This window comes from Verticillium dahliae, genomic scaffold, assembly GCF_000150675.1.
Source record: "Verticillium dahliae VdLs.17 supercont1.32 genomic scaffold, whole genome shotgun sequence".
Taxonomy (NCBI): domain Eukaryota; kingdom Fungi; phylum Ascomycota; class Sordariomycetes; order Glomerellales; family Plectosphaerellaceae; genus Verticillium; species Verticillium dahliae.
In genome coordinates this window covers 76,520-92,557 of record NW_009276966.1, presented here as the reverse complement: position 1 = coordinate 92,557, position 16,038 = coordinate 76,520, and the positions used below count along the sequence as shown (strand labels likewise).

Here is a 16,038-nt window from a genome sequence, read left to right as displayed (position 1 = left end):
CCCCCTTCCTACCCAAACCCTCAGCTTAGGTATCCGGCACTCCATATCGCTCGGGATCCTATGACATCTATCAGCGAGCATCACACTGCGCATCAGGCCTCATGCGACGTTTCGGTCCTCCCGCATATGACCACGTCACCGAACCAGCAACCACACCGACGACCAGGCCACTCGACCATGACCTCCCCATCCCAGCAGAACACCAACGACGAGACCGACTCCCACGATGCCGTCCTGGACCGCGCATATCTGAACGGCAGCCCTGCCATCGAAGAGATTGAGAACAAGCACATCACCAGCGTCGAAGACCACATCAACTCAGCAGATGTTAGTGTCAGCGGAGGCTCCGACACAGAGGCGTCCCGCGGCGACTCGACCTCTGCGACCAAGAGCACCGATGGCGACAAGGGCCACCTGCGCAGCTCGTCTACCGTCAAGAAACCCGCCACCTTCAAGGCCGTCTCGGTGAACAAGAAGTTTCTCGCCGCCTCCAAGAGCGCGCCCTCCAACCCCGCCGCGAAACCCAGCGACAAGACAAACACGGCCTCGGGCCTCAGCGCTGCGCCCTCTTCATCCTCTACCCTGTCGGCATCCCGTCCGCGACTTGTCGCCAAGTCGGGCGCTGCAGGTTCCGTCAACAAGTTTTCTTCCTCTTCCAACGGTGGACAGGCGGCATCCGGCCCTGATGCCAGCGCCGTCTGGAACAAGAATCGACGTGAGTCACAGCTCATCGGCAGCAGCAACGGATGACATCTGTATCTTTTTTGAGCATAATGAACTGACCTGCCCGTCCTGTAGCTGTCCCTCCGCCCGAGCCTAGGAAGTTCACCGATGAAGAGTTGGTCAAGTATGGAGTCCATATCGCGAACCGTCTAGGGCCCGATACGCCGCAGGGACAGAACAACTGGGCCGATATCGACGACGACGACGACGATTGGGCTCCGGATACCATCACCTGGACCGACGGCACCAAAGTCACTTTACCGGCGCAACCCGAGGAACAGGCAGTGCAGGCCCCAGAGCCTGTTCCGGCTCCAGCCATCGCCAAGGACAAAGCGCAGTTGATCGAGCCCTCCAAATCGCCAGCTCCTCCAGAAACGGCGACATCACTACCCAAGTCTAGCGGTCTTCCCTCTGGTAAGGGCATGATTCTGAAACCCGGTTCTGTCGAGAAGCCCACGTTCGTCGCGAAGCCGCCCGCGCCCGCAAGTCCTGCCAAATCTCCTTGGGCCAAACTTCCTCCCGTCGAAAAGTCGTCACCTGCCGCTACTGAATCACCATTCATCCATCCTTCGAATCACCACCGTCTATCTACCAGGGATGGCCTCCAGCCCAGTATATCACCTCCCCCGCCCGCGAGAGAGATCGCTGCCGACGATTTCAGCCGATCAGCATGGCGTGAGGGAGGCGCCGCCGGCAATCGCGAGCTTTACAACTCGCAGTCTGGCCGCTATGAGCCTGTAGGGGATCGAAGAGGCTCATTCCGTGCCGACCCTCATGCGCGACATCCTGCCGTGATGCAACGTCCTCACCATGACCACCCCGAGCCGTCAGCTGCGTTCCAGACCAGCCGCGCAGCCCAGGAGGGATCCTATGGACGCCGCCGTGGTAGTTCCAACCTCGGAAATGTTCCATATTCCCAACGAATGCACGACCAACCACCGAATGCCCGCAGGCCCTCGTTCGCCGTCTCCATTGACGGTCCTGTCTCGCCAGACTCGGCCCACCCGCCTGCCGGCCATGCCGCTGCCCTGCCTCACGCTTCGCCTGCGCTCGCTCATGCCGTTCCAGCTCAGCCTGCGGTGCCGCAGAGGTCGGTCGAGGAGGATCTTGAGATTCAGAAGAAGGTTATGCGTGAGAGACTCGAGCTCGCCAGGCAACGCCGAAGGGACGAAGAGGCTCGCGAAGAAGCCGAGAAGCAAAAGCGCATCAAGGCTCGACTCGACGCCATGGGCCCTGCCCCCGAACGCAAGAGCGCCAAGGAGGCTTCGAAGGAGGAAGGCGCGCATCCTGCCCATATACTACAACAACGTCAAGGCTCTGGAGACTCAGACCCCGCAACCCACCCCAAGGAATCCGCAACAGCCTCAAACACTTCTACCACTACGACGGCGACGACGCCTGGCACGGCTTTCAGCACCATCGACAAGTCGGCCGCCGACAACTCGCCCAAAGCCGTCGCTGAACAGCCAACCGCTATGAAGGCTTCCGTGCCCCCGCATCTGCGCTCGGCAGAGAACAAGTCTGCCGGCGACAACTTTGTCCCTCCTCAGCTCCGAGATAAATCAAATAATAGCGGCAACCCGTCGTGGGGTTCCGCTGCGCCTTCCCAACCTGAACGCTTCAGTACCGCTACATGGGGACCTCCTCCGGCCCCTCAGGCTGCAGGAAGCGTCTGGGCTCCGAATACTCGGGGACTTGGCAATGGCACGTTCAACGCTGCTGTCGGATCGCCCCCCGTCTCTCAGCCTGGCCAGCTTCCCCCCTCGCAATCCAAGAAGGGACCTGCACCAATCGCACCACCTAGTGCACGCAGAACCCACGATTCGACAGCTCCCGTTGCACGCCCGGAGCACGCGAACCTTGCCAGCAACAGGAGCAAGTGGTCCAGCGCCATCGCCGATAATGACAGGGCAACCCTCGAGCATAGCAGGGCCCGCCAGGCAGAGCAGGACCGCCACCTAGCCGAGCGTGGCATGACGTACGCCGATACTCAACCAGAAGTTGTCGACAATTGGCGACCCTCGGCCAAAAACACCAGCCAAGGATCTCAGGCAGATGTCACCATCTCGCGTCGCGAGCCTTCTCATGCAGACCGTACACCTTCGGCACCCTTGCTCCCCGGTGGCTCGCCTGCCTCGCAGTCTCGCACCTCCCGCTTCTTCCCCACACGAGATATCCGGCTCGAGTCAGCTGGCCCGGCTGAGCCGGGACGATCAACATCGCCCTCTCCCCCACCCCCCGATATGCTCGGCCATCCCGCATTCGACGGTGATGCGCTGCACCCCCATGTTTCTCTGCCGCGACCCCAACCCGTCGTTCGACTTCCTCCGTCAGCGGCCGCTTCCAACAACGGCCCGAGGTCCGGACCACAGTTTTCGTGGGCCAACCCGGCCCCTTACAGAGATGGAGCCCCTCCCCCTCCCCAAGGCCCTCGGCGTCCCAGCAACGAGTGGGCGCATTCTCGGCCAGGTGGGGGAGATCACAGCCACAAGAGCGCCGGGCAGACTGTTTGGGGTGACAAGTTCCGCGACCTCTTCTCCGACCGAAAGGCCCCTTCAGCCCGCCATCCGATCATCTCGCCGCCCAAGGCATCCGTTGTTGAGCCTGCTAGCAAAAGTGCTTTCGACGAGCTCGGCCGCCCCAACCCCGCCACTGTGTGCCTTCCCCAGCACACCGGCCAAAGCATCGCCCAAGCCTCACAGGATGCTGCTCGGGGCTTCGCCTCTGCCAAGAAGCGATTCCGTGACAGCCAGCGTTTCCTAACGACCAAGCCAGTCTCGGAGAGCTGCTTCGAGGAGCAGGAGATGGGCTCTCTGCCTCTGATCCGCATGCCGAGGGAGATGCCTGATGCAGCTTGGCACCCCGCGCCGCCTCCGGAGCGACCTGCGCCGAGACGCTTCAACATTATTGAGATTACGTCTGCGCCTCAGTTTTGGATCCCGCAAGACGTGGGACAGGGAGGTCCCGAATACCGGATCTTCCTCCCCGGCATGAACGCGCTCAAGTCGGTTCCCGCACCAGCGCTGCGCTCCCGGAGCAACCCTCGACGCGCTTCCGGACGAGGGCCTCGCGCGTCAGCGGCGCCCCGTGGAGGCGGTCTTGACAAGCACCTCTAGCGATGTCCCGCCACCAACTGCGACGCGCGGCGGCCGCGGCAGTTACCGAGGCCCCCCCCCCCCCACAAGAGGCCGAGGGTCAGACTGGACCCGACGCGGCACTCCCACTCACGCGGCCTAGGCAGCCGGAGACGAGCAGGTTGTGGTCAAGAACCCGGGCACTTCAGCACGTGAGACTGAGACGAATCGAATCCGTGCTCCCGGGTCTACGACGTGGCGGAAATCAAACGACTAATTGCCAATAACACCACAGATGCCCACCCTGGTTTTGTGGACTGGGAGGCTCGAATGGCCTTCAACTCAACATACCCTTTACTTCCGATCCTACATGCCAGAGTCGCATGTGATGGACTGTTTGACAAGACAGTCGTGTAACAACTTTGAATGAGCGCTTCGATGTCCCCGTCTGGCCGCCATGCGCTATGAGGCCCGTCACACCTCGCGGCACGCGTCAGCGGGGACAGCGAAACCAAGCGGATACCGTCTTGTTTTCTTGCGATGGGCGTTCGCCTGGGCCGCGCCTCCTTTTCTCCTCTATTTTTCTTCTTCTTCTTTTGATTCCAGCGTTTGCGGCACCACGAGCGAGGCACGCCACTTTCAATAACACCAAACCCCGAGGGCAGCGTGCTGCCTGATACCACAACACGCGCACACACATAGCAACGCACGGCAACGCAATGCGAAGGATGGATGGCAATGCTGAATTTTGTCTTTCGGGTGGCTGCTGTACTGTCTTACGCAGGGGCGGGCCTGGCTTGCGGTACATACGGCGCAGGATTAGGGAGCTGGGAGCCAGGGGGTGGAAAGGGGGCGGGGTACGGCTTTTTGTGACGATGGATGAGCTGGATGAAGCGACGGAAGGGGGATGAAGGGTGTGAAGGTTTCGTCTTGGCGCATAACGGTGCGTGCCCGAGGGAGGACGCGGATGTGCTAGTTCGCGAGGGCGGTTTTGCGCGTGTGGCCGACTGGTCTGGTCCGAGTAGGCTAGTGGAGAAACAAGCTGTACTGCAGTTCTTTGGATTCGTGTGATGTTTGCCCCGTGAGCGCGTGTTGTGTGCTTGGCTTTGACTTGTCTTCCTTCCTTGAGAATGTCCATTGCCGCTTTGTATCTGTCTGCCAGCAGGTCTGGCTCATTCTCACGAGGTTGATGAGGCACACAAACTCATGTTGGTGTGAGCTGTGTTACATCTTGGCCGTCTACGTTCTGGAAATGGGGTCCAGCATCATTGGAAGAATTTGCTTGGAATGGGCAGTAGGCACTACCATGTAAGAGGCGGCAGTATTGGGAGCACTCGCGCCTCACTCTTCTCTGGAGCGACGAGCTCCTCCGAGATACGTTCATTGTACTGGCCTACCTCCTGAGATAGGTTGGTAAAGAATCTAATTTCCAAGATGGCTTCGCCCACCGCCCAACAAGGTGCTCAACACTCACAGCAACGGGTAGGATGACTATGTAGATATCAACAGTCATATGCCCACCACTCTGATCTCCCTCAGGAACCGCATACTTGATCCTGTGTATGCTACTTGCACTATGAAGACGACCATGGCCCCCTGAACCTGGAGCATCTTGTTCTGTATGTCATGGCTGACTTCTTCTGTTTCGAATGCATATTCGTCATGTAGACCTTGGTTTATGACTCGTTTGATTTACGACTATTATTATGCAGAAAAGAGGGCCGTTTTTTAGCATGAAGTCGTCACGTAATGTAGGAGCACTCATGCCGCTTAGTAGAGATGATACTACGGGTGTTTTGTCCAAGGCGAGGATGTGCTTTTTCTTTTCTTGTCTCTTCACTTCGCACGTATGAGGAAAAAGAGTCTATCATCTGGGCCGCTCATCAGTTCTGGTATAACTCGCTGGGGCGGGATCTTCGTGCGCATTTTGGAAACGTGTGCAAGAGTTCACGATAGCACTGGCTTGTTCGGGTGCTAGATTTGGAGAATGACTAGAAGGTCTGGCAGATACTGATTTCCGAGAATTAGATGGCCGACAAGCACACTTCGAGGCTGGCAAGATACGTTAATATTAATTGTTCGAAGGCAGCCACGATGTTCTCGATCAGGGCAGCCTCTTCGACGCCTTTTATCTTGATGGGGATTTACAATACTTACCTTTCCTACGCACAGCGCCGAGGACCTATGACCAGCTCGAGCGAATTTCTCAGCTCCACGGACGAGTTGCTTCTATCGGACTCAAAATTGAACATGGTGGAGCTGATGAGCTGACCGGAGCGGACAAGGCAGCATATCGGTCCGCTTGAAAAGGAACATAGACCTGGTCGACGTAAGCGGCGACATCATCATCGCGTTAATCAAAGGCTACGATACCGTGGATACCTGCCTCTGCCGGAACAGATCCGGGGTCGTGAGCAAGCGAGCGGAATGATATAAGTGCATCGAGTCTGAGCTATGGTTCAAACAAGACTGCGTTGATTCAGAGCTAGGGCTTTCCCCCGTAACCGTGCTCCCGCGGTCCTGAGCGCCGCTCATAATCTCCGCGGACACTATGTCCCTCCCCTTCATTCTATATCGCGTGAGAGACGGTGTATTGGCACCACCCAAGGTACCTTAGGTCCCATACCCGAGGTAACCTACCTTACTTGCTTACCTAGGTAGGATCATACATCCCTTGAAGGTGGTGTTCATTCTGAATCGCTGCGATACGAATTTTGCGTCACATTTCCGGCAGCGCCGTTGTCTCCATCCCTTCTGCCGCATAATGGATTGCTTGTTGTTCACCAGTTGACGTGGAGGAATAAGAATACTTCGTGGCATGATGGCTGGTACCTTGGTCTCGCATACTCTGTTCATCCTCCTCGCTCGGGAAACCTTCTCCACTGCTTCATAACCGTCGTGCTGCAAGTCTTGCTCAATCTCCCGATAATCGTGATCGGTAAGGCCTACACACACCATCATATCTAGTCCAATTTCGCTATGAATGACGATCATTGCCTGCTTGTACCCGGAGCTGCTTGTACTAAATAAGCTGACTCAAACTAGATCCTTCCTTATTGCTCTGGACCCTGCAGGCGCTGGATCTGCAACTTGTCACAATTTTGATGTATATCGTTACCCATTGACTGCATTGGGCGCCTGTGGTAGCACCGCGCTTGCTGGTCGGTGAACATCCATTCAGAACCAAGAGGAGCTGATTCACCTGGGTATGATTGAGGTCAAGCCATCAAGAAGAGTATGTCCTCGGCCAAGAGTTCTCATAGTCACGATTTTGCTTCGTCGCCAGTGGCACCACGCCGCTTTGTAGTCAATATAACATCGTTTCAAGAATGCCCAATGAAGCCGATCACATGGCTTACAAAGTACAGCATAGATACATTTCTCAGGCCAATGTGCATAGCACGGCGTGATTACATTCCAAGGCCGTCACAGCACGACATGAGAACTTTCTCAGGCCGAGTTCTGACCATGTCATCAAATGAATCAACAGCGTACAGATATATGGGCGGTCCATCAAAAGAAGATTTCTTCTCAATTCATCACACGTTCTATCATCTTGGACAAATCTTCCAAACCACGAGCCGCAGCGCTCCCCCAAACGCCATACGCCCCCCATGCACCCAGCCGTCCTCATACTCATGACACAACCATACAGCGTCCCGCTTAGTACTCCTCCACGGCGCAGTTGGGATGCAGGACATAGACGACCGCCCCGTCACCCGAGGCCGCGGCACCGTCGCCGTCTTCAGCAAGCCCGGACCCCCGGACGGCCATGAGGATGTTCTCCTTGACCATCTTCTTCAGCACGAGCGCCGCCAGCGCCTTCTCCCGGTGGTAGTCGTCCTCGCCGTCCATCTGGTCCTCCGCCTGCTCGAGGTACCACTGCGTGAGGGCATCGCCGTCGACGCCCTCGCCGGCGCCGCCGGCCTCGTCGTCGTTGACGCGCTGCACAAAGAGGTTGACCATGCTGATGTACTTTTCGTACGTGATCGTCTGCTTCTTCTTCTGCGGCTCGCCAGAGGTCTCGCCCATGGCGGCGTCGCCCTCGTCGTCCTCGTCATCCGCCGGCTGGCCCGTGGCCTCGCGCGCGGCGCGGCGCAGCGTGGCGCCGTCCTCGAGCGGCGCGTCGACGCCCTCGTCGTCGTCGTCCTGAAACTCGACGTCGTCGTGCTCGACCGAGATGATGCTCTGCCGCAGCAGGTTGTACGCCTCGACGACCATGTGCGGATCAAGCTAATTGACGCAGTTGGCCTTGGCGATGGCCTCGGACAGGCGGATCATGCTCTCGAGCTGGCGGACCGTGATGCGGTAGCTGTTCTTGCCGACGCCGCCCTGGGCGTCGTCGGCGCGGAGTTCCTTGTATTTCTCGACGAGCGTCTCGCGCGCCTCTTCGGTGAACTCGGGGCGGAACGTGCGCGCGAGCCGGATGTAGCGCTGCAGCGTCTCCGTGTCGTACTCGGGCTCGACGGCCTCGTCGCGCAGCTGGTGGATGGCGACAATGTGCTCGGCGAGGTGGCGGTCGACGGCCTCGGAGCACTCGTCGAGCACGACGAAGAAGAGGTCGAAACGCGACATGATGGGCGCGCTCATGTTGATGTTGGCGCGCAGCGACGTCTTGCGGTTGTAGCGGCCGCTGACGGGGTTGGCGGCGGCGAGGATCGAAGTGCGCGCGTTGAGGGTCGCCTGGATGCCGGCTTTCGCGATGGAAATGGTCTGCTGTTCCATGGCTTCGTGGATGGCGACCTGGTCGGCAATGTCCATCTTGTCAAACTCGTCAATGGCGCAGATGCCATTGTCGGCAAGCATGAGGGCACCGGCTTCAATGGTGAACTCGCCCGTCTCCTCGTCCTTCATGACGGCGGCCGTGAGACCGGCGGCGGAGGAGGCCTTGCCACTGGTGTAGACGGCGCGGGGCGCAAAGGAGCAGACGTACTTCAGGAACTGGGACTTTGACGTCGACGGGTCACCGACAATGCAGACGTTGATGTCACCACGAAGCTGCATGCCCTCGGCCGTCGTCTTGTGCAGACCGGACAAGAGCTGCAGCAGAATACCCTTCTTGACGACTTCGTGACCGTAGACCATGGGCGCGATGGAGTTGACGAGCCGCGAGTAGATGCGATCTGTGTGAACCATGGTACGCACCTGCGCGATCTCCTCTTGTGTCATTGTCGCGAGCACGGTAGCCTGCGCCTCCTCTGCATCAATGGCAGATTCGGGTGTGTTGTCGGTCAGGGCCGTCATAATGTCCGACACCTGCGCGTGGGCAGACCGGCCGGACGAACTGTTGTCTGGCAGAACCATGCATGCGAGGAAGGCAAGGCGGTATGTGAGATCGCGCACACCAAGAGACTTGAGGCCGGAGACGCCTGCGCCGCCAGCGTCGTTACCGTTGCCGGCGCTCTTGTCGTCGCGGATCGAGTACGCCTTTTGTCCAGGCATGCTCAGCTGGCTGACATCAGGCACGACGATCAGGGCACCGGTGAAGATGCACTTCTCGCCTGCCTTGGCGCGGTCGACAATTTCTCCTCGCATGATGACGTCCATGGTTCGGGGCATGCTGCCGGTAGGGATTTCGGACGAGTTCTCCTGGATGCGCACTTTTTGCCAATCGATAAAGGTGCTCTGGCGGATGTCGAGCTGCCATGCAAAGCGGTTCTGACAGGTCTGGTTGGGACACAGCGTGGGCTCGGTGTAGCGAAATGTCTGCTCGACGTTGGGAATGACCGTCCTGCAGGCCTGGCAGAGGAAGGTACCGAGGGACAGCTCGGGCCTGACCTCGGAGGTGCGCGTGACGGTGCCGGAGATGGAGAGGAGCTGGCCAATGTTGGCGGCGCGCAGACTGCGCACACGAGAGACGAGGGGCAGGTTGTAGAAGGCAATGGCGAACAGCTTATCGGTCTGCTGGTTGCTCGTCTTGCTGCCGAGCTCGGACTGGCTTGCCGAGGCGGCATTGCTCGCAGCTGAGCTCGTCTGGTTGCTCGAGGCCGTGGGCTGACGATGTTCGCGGAAGTACTGGGGTTCGTGCTTGGCGATAGCACCGTGTAGTGCTGCGGTAATGAAGGGAAGGAAACGGTAGTAGTTGGTGGCGACGGCGTCGGAGAGAGAGCCATTCTGCCACTGGCCGAGATGCCTAAAGTCGACGTAGAGGGTGGAGAGCTGGTATGTTCGCATGCCGTGGATCTGGGCAACGTAGTATTTATCGGTGGTGACGGCGCTCGAGGGCGGCGCTCCATGGGGATCGCGCTCTTCGACGAAGCTGGGGCCATTCGTCAGCGTGAAATCTTTTGCTCCTCTCCTGACAAAAAAAAAAGGAGGCCTTACCCTTCGAGGAAATCTCCAAACTGTTCTTGGATCAAAAGACCAATGCGATCCTCGACCTTGGGGATGTTGGCCGAATCCTGTGGCCTTTTCGATCCGCGCACGACCTGGTCATCGGCGAACCCGTCGCCCTCATCGTCACTCGGCGCGCCCGTCATCTCGGAGGGAGGACCTCGCAGGCGGCCGCCGGTCGAAGAGCTGGGCGGGGCATAGCGTCTGGCGGTGGGGGTTGCCGCCCTGTCGGACATGGGGTAACCGGCTTCGCTCGAGGCCATGGTTGCGGATGCTGGTATTGAGGCTACTCGAGAGGGCAAGCCGGCAGCGCAACGGAGGCGATAGAACAAGGTGGTGGTGATGGATGGTTTGGAGGGGTGAAGGTGGTTGTCGGGGCGATGGTGTTGAGGCAAGCAAGGCAAATGGGCAAATGGGAAAATGGGAAAAGCCAGGGGTTGATTTCGAGGGGTGAAATCGGACGCGCGGGGTCGCGCCTTGGACGCGTCGAGGCGCGACCTTAATTGATTGCATGACACTAGGCCGCATAGGTACTTAACCTGTACTACAGCAGTTGGTACCAGGCCAAATACCTGTGTCATGGTGTGCATCGAGGGACAGCGCTGCCGTCTCCTACTAGTTGCCTTGGAGATGAGCATTATATTTGTCGCTTGCAGTCCTCCTTGCTATAAATTTCTACTTGCGTACCATATATCTGACTTGCTTACTGTGCTCGGTGATTGCAGTTTCCAAGCTCTTCTGTTCCACGCTGTTCATGGCCTTCAGGTCATGCCCTTCATACTTGAGCATCATCAACGCCGACGCCGTCCCATGCTTAATCCAATGCCCCTCCATTCCCATAATGCTTCTGTTCCGTCATGCCGTCGCAGGTTGGTCCCCCGCGGGCTCGTCGTACTGATGTATGCTCTCAGCAACCTGCAGCCACTCCTCCATGCTCCTGACGTAAGGATCGGTCGCCGCGTCCGCCATGCTTTCCGCGCCCCAGACAACCATCTCATCAAACTCGGCCGTCACCCGGAGTGCGCCTCGTTCAACCTTGTCTTCGTCATCCTCTTCCTCTTGTGGCGGGGCGTCTGGCCTCGGAGCCTCGATAGTTTTGTTCTGCTTCTCGACAACAATGCCGCGGTAGCCCGAGGCAAGTCGGACTGATTTGCCGTGCAGTTCGCGACCACGGAAGAATGCCTTTGACTTGCCATCTGTTAACGTGTCAATTAGCGAAGAAATGGATTGTAGAGGAGAAAGGCCTGCGCACCCGTAGATGTTGTTGGGTTCCAGAAGGACGGAGCTGAGTCGACAGGTCCGTCATGTTGGATTCGACATGGCAGAAGGTGTGCCACCGCCTTGGGAGCGGCAGCCTTCTCCGAGTGTACGTCCAAGATGGCGCTCGACATGGCGACTGTGTTTGGCGGGGATGGACTTACGATGGCTTCATCAGGTAAACGCGTCGAACGCGTCTGCTGGTGAGAATTGTCTGGCTCCACCCTTCAATGGGCTGCCTGATAAGCAACTCCGCCACGATAAGCCATGCGAAGTGCCGACCAAGAATACGGTGCCCTTTTTATGCACCCACATTCCATCTCTTTCATCGAGCTTGGCGATCAGCGATCCTTGATGCACGATCCCTGCAGTTTCGCAGCTTGGGCCCTCCTGTTTCACGGCGAGGTTCCAGTCCCCCTCTTCCACTTCTCTATCTGGTCCCTCGCCAGTGGCCATCTCTTGCAGTCCGTTAACATCAGCCTCACGGCCACCTCTCGATGGCAGGTCAACATGACGGGATGCGGCCATGTTCGTCATACGCCAGGAAAACCTCTATGCATCAGTTTCCACAGTCTCGTCGGCTATGTGCATAGCATACCAGGCGCAGGACTGACGGACGTAACCGGCGAGTGTTGATGTCATCGATGTACGCGGTGGACCCTTTGGAGGCATGAACCCCGAAGCTATATCCACTCGGCTCCAGGAACCAAAGGACCCCGATGCAGGCGACCCTGTTCTTCATCACTGGATTCAGACGACCTTCCCGGCTATCCCGCTAGCAGCAGGGCTGCCTACATGGTACAATGCCACGATGCCTTCGATTCCCATATGTATGGCACTGGCATCCTAAACTGCAAATCCACGAAGAAGCCAAGGACGCTGCCAAGCTGCAAGCCGACAAAACCTTCGACGGCACGGCGGCAAGCCATACCGTGTGTGCCAGGACGTGCCCGGCCGCCGATTCATTCCCAATGCTACCAAGCTGGGCCGATCCGAGTCCCGCTGGGCCTGGCGTCGAAGGTTAGCTGCACATCTTACAAGAGCCCGTCGGATCACGCGGTGGCCGCCCTGCCAGAGACAAGAGACAGACAGCACCAGATAGGGACTCGTCGCAGCCAAACATGGCACAACACAGCTACCCCTGCAAATCCTCGAAGCACTATTCCCAACATCGACCCCCGGTCCCGGGCCCACGCCTCGCGCGACGGACGGTGAGATGCCATTGCCGACCACCGAGACACGACAGACCGCCAAACCAGCGCTGGCGCTGGCCGGCGCATCCTGCGGCCTCGATCAAGCAAGCGCCCATGCTTCCCCACGTCTGTCGCATGGGCATGATCGATGGTGAGAGAGGATCGCCTGGGCCCTCGCGCCATGCCACGGGAAGCTTTTTTTGTTGTGCCCCTCGTCTCTCCCCTCTTCTCTGTCCTTCACTTCACTTTGCCTTTCCCCTCTGAACATCCTACCTTTTCAACGCTTTCAAAAGCGCAATTGAGTTTGGTAAAGCCTCTCTAATACGAAGAGTCCTCGTTATTTGCTCCAAAAGTGCCCTACCGCAGCCTCCTGCCGCTGTCAACACCCCGCCTTCATCATGCCCAAGCTCCCTTCGTTGCTACCCGCGGCCGTTTCGCAACCTCTGTACCGCAGCACAGAGCTCGTGCGCGGCGCCGTGGGAAGCTTGACCTGGGGCCCGGCCCTCGCCGTTGCAAAGCCCGCCATCCTGTCTGCCTTCTCCACCATCGAAAAGGGCACATTGCTGCTCGTCGACAAGCCGGCCGAGACGAGGACTGTCTTTGGACAGAAACTGGGCGCAACGAAGCAGATCGTTCGGGAGACGACGCCGCGCCGCGCCGATGCCGTACCCCGCGTCGAGCTCGTCGTCAAGAGCGATGCCTTCTGGATGCGCCTGTTCTTGTTCGCCGACATGGGGTTCGCAGAGGCGTTCATGCTTGGCGAGGTCGAGTGCGAGGATCTGACAGCCTTCTTCCAGGTGAGCAGCCATTGGGTGTATGGAAGAGATGTGGAATTTCTGACTCGCGACGGCAGCTCTTCATTGTGAACCGAGAAGCCATGGGCAATGGCACGACCTGGATCTCGAGCTTCTCCTCCGCCATCTCGAGCTTGGCGCGCACGACGAACACGCTGTCCAACGCCCTCCTCAACATCTCGGCCCACTACGACATTAGCAACGACATGTTTGCCGCCTTTCTCTCACCAGACATGACGTACTCGTGCCCGATCTGGAACCTCCACCCTGATGCCAGCGCTCCAGAGGAGACACTGGAGGCGGCCCAGATGACCAAGCTCCACCGCTTCATCGAGGGCGCGCATCTCAAGGCTTCCGACCACGTTCTCGAAATTGGTACCGGCTGGGGCTCCTTCGCCATCGAGGCTGTCAAGACGACCGGGTGCCGTGTGACAAGTCTGACGCTGTCAAAGGAGCAAAAGGTGTTGGCCGAGGAGCGCATTCGTGATGCTGGACTCCAGGATCGCATCGAGGTTCTGCTCATGGACTACCGCGCCCTGCCGACGCCGGAGAAGCCGTACGACAAGATTGTCTCGATTGAGATGCTCGAGGCCGTGGGCCAGGAGTTCTTGGGCACCTATTTTGCGTGCATTGACCGGCTGCTGAAGAAGGAGGGCGGCATTGCCGTGTTCCAGTGCATCACCATGCCCGAGGGGCGCTACGAGGCGTACGCCAAGACGGAAGAGTATGTGCAACGAGGGACCGCCTTGGTGAAGGTAAATTGACTAACTTGGGCGCCAGTTTTATCAACCACTATATTTTCCCCGGCGGCCACCTCCCGACCATCACGCAGCTGCTGAATCACATTGTCACCGAGTCGAAGGGCACTCTCATCACAGAGAAGGTCGAGAACATTGGTGGCCACTACGCCAAGACGCTGCGGCTCTGGAAGGAAGCGTTCATGCGCAACTTTGACGCGACGATCAAGCCGGCGCTCCTGAAGGAACATCCCGAAATGTCGGAGGACGGTGTCGACGTGTTTAGGAGGAAATGGGAGGTAAGAAATCGACGCTCTCTACGTCACTGGCATGACTCAAGCTAACTTGGCAGTACTATTTCACATACTGCGAGGCTGGCTTCGCGACGAAGACGCTGGGCGATGCGATTATCACCGTGGGCAGGGAGGGCGCTCTGGAGTTAATGGAAGGCATTCCACTGTGATGAACAGGGGGAACAGGCACTGGCGGGCGTTTGGGCGTTTGTAGATCTTGTCAAGCTCGAATTGGCAATTTTCAATTTGAAAAGGGGGTATTTATGCCGCTTTACCTGTCCATCCATCATCCCTCGCTTCAGGGTAAAGTGGTTGAACTTTCTATTTCTTCTTCTTCCTAGGCTTCTTTGCCGCACTCCTGGCCCCCGGCGCAAAAGTCGGGAAGCGATTCGTATTGTCGACATCAAACGCCGGCTTATGTCTCCTGAAAAGCGCCATGGTCACCTTGGCATCCTCGACGCTAGAGTGCGCCCCCTGCTGGATCTCGACCTTGAGAATCTCCCCAGCCAACTTCCGCAGCGCAGGCTTCTTCCCGTTGCCGTATTGCCGAAAGCCGGGAAACTTGGATGTGTCGCGAATGTCCTTGATCGAGTGGGTCAGCTGGAGGGCGTCGAGGTCGTGCTTGACGTCGTGGCCGATGAGGATCCTGTCCTGGAGCAGCTCGGCGACCTCGGCCTGGACGTCCTCAAAGTCGCGCGCGAGGCGCATCTTGCGCGGCGCGATGCCGCTGACGGCCGTGCGCCAGTCGGTCACCCTCTCCCGCGGGCGCACAAAGCTGTCGTAGACCTGGCGGCCGTGGAAGTCGACGAGGCTCACGCGCGCCAGCACCGACTCGTGCCCGCCCTCGCCGACGCCGACCATCTCGCAGTCCATGGCGACGTACTTGCCGACGTCGAGGCCCGGCGTGCGCCCGGCGTTCTCCTTCTCCGGGCTCGGCGAGCATGGCGTTGCCGGGCAGCTCGAGCCCGTACGCCTCGGCCAATGACTCGGCCGACACGTCGATCTCGGCGGCCCAGGAGTCGAGAGTCGGCGAGAGCCGCAGGAACGCCATGAGCTGTATGTTGTTATGCGGCCTCGACGTCCCATGTCCGAAGACCCAGGCCGTGTCCGGGGGAGTATGTAAATATGGGACCAATCACACCACACTGGGAAAGGGGGGGTCGAAGGGGGTCGAATGGGAAGAGATACGATGGGTGGGTATAAGACGCACAGAGTGAGTGCGAGAGACAGGGAGATAGGAAGGTGGAGGTGAGCACATAGTGGGCAGGCAGAGCGGAGAGATCGATAGTCGGGGGCACAGTGACGCAGTAGCACGGGCAAGGACACCACGCAGACGACGAATCCATCGACGCACAGTACTAGTCTGATTCGTAGCAAGCAAGAAAATGCATGGGGAGTGGGTGATCAATAAACGTGGAGATTGAGTGATTGAACATGATTGACAGAAGGGCGGGAGCGTGTGACTGAGTCGGGGCGGACGAAGCAAGATGCGTCACTGGTCGGTAATAAAAAGTTTACGCACAATGATTGACAAAAAAGAACAGCGGAATCGATAGGTTATTAAACGTTATTGTGCGGTACATCCACCTAACGCTACATTGAGCAATCGAGGGACGCGAACACCTATTAGGCCC

The 16,038-nt window shown here is 58.5% G+C and overlaps 5 protein-coding genes across 5 annotated transcripts; 2 read left to right on the top strand and 3 right to left on the bottom strand.

The window, feature by feature from the left end:
* Nucleotides 1-177: 177 nt before the first annotated feature.
* Nucleotides 178-3,839, top strand: VDAG_10149 (uncharacterized protein; the record flags this gene model as incomplete). The annotated part of the gene is made up of 2 exons (XM_009659975.1): nt 178-715; nt 799-3,839. The coding sequence occupies 2 exons, from the start codon at nt 178-180 to the stop codon at nt 3,837-3,839; spliced, it is 3,579 nt and encodes a 1,192-aa protein (XP_009658270.1).
* Nucleotides 3,840-7,460: 3,621 nt separating this feature from the next.
* VDAG_10148 (DNA replication licensing factor mcm6) lies at nt 7,461-10,393 on the bottom strand (the record flags this gene model as incomplete). Its single annotated transcript, XM_009659974.1, has 3 exons — nt 7,461-7,985; nt 8,040-10,056; nt 10,122-10,393. 3 exons carry the CDS (start codon nt 10,391-10,393, stop codon nt 7,461-7,463), a joined length of 2,814 nt encoding a protein of 937 aa, XP_009658269.1.
* Nucleotides 10,394-10,985: 592 nt separating this feature from the next.
* VDAG_10147 (uncharacterized protein) lies at nt 10,986-11,521 on the bottom strand (the record flags this gene model as incomplete). Its single annotated transcript, XM_009659973.1, has 2 exons — nt 10,986-11,326; nt 11,383-11,521. 2 exons carry the CDS (start codon nt 11,519-11,521, stop codon nt 10,986-10,988), a joined length of 480 nt encoding a protein of 159 aa, XP_009658268.1.
* Nucleotides 11,522-12,978: 1,457 nt separating this feature from the next.
* Nucleotides 12,979-14,574, top strand: VDAG_10146 (cyclopropane-fatty-acyl-phospholipid synthase; the record flags this gene model as incomplete). Its single annotated transcript, XM_009659972.1, has 4 exons — nt 12,979-13,377; nt 13,434-14,098; nt 14,155-14,410; nt 14,464-14,574. 4 exons carry the CDS (start codon nt 12,979-12,981, stop codon nt 14,572-14,574), a joined length of 1,431 nt encoding a protein of 476 aa, XP_009658267.1.
* Nucleotides 14,575-14,725: 151 nt separating this feature from the next.
* VDAG_10145 (RNA exonuclease) lies at nt 14,726-15,490 on the bottom strand (the record flags this gene model as incomplete). Its single annotated transcript, XM_009659971.1, has 1 exon — nt 14,726-15,490. The coding sequence occupies one exon, from the start codon at nt 15,488-15,490 to the stop codon at nt 14,726-14,728; it is 765 nt and encodes a 254-aa protein (XP_009658266.1).
* Nucleotides 15,491-16,038: the final 548 nt, after the last annotated feature.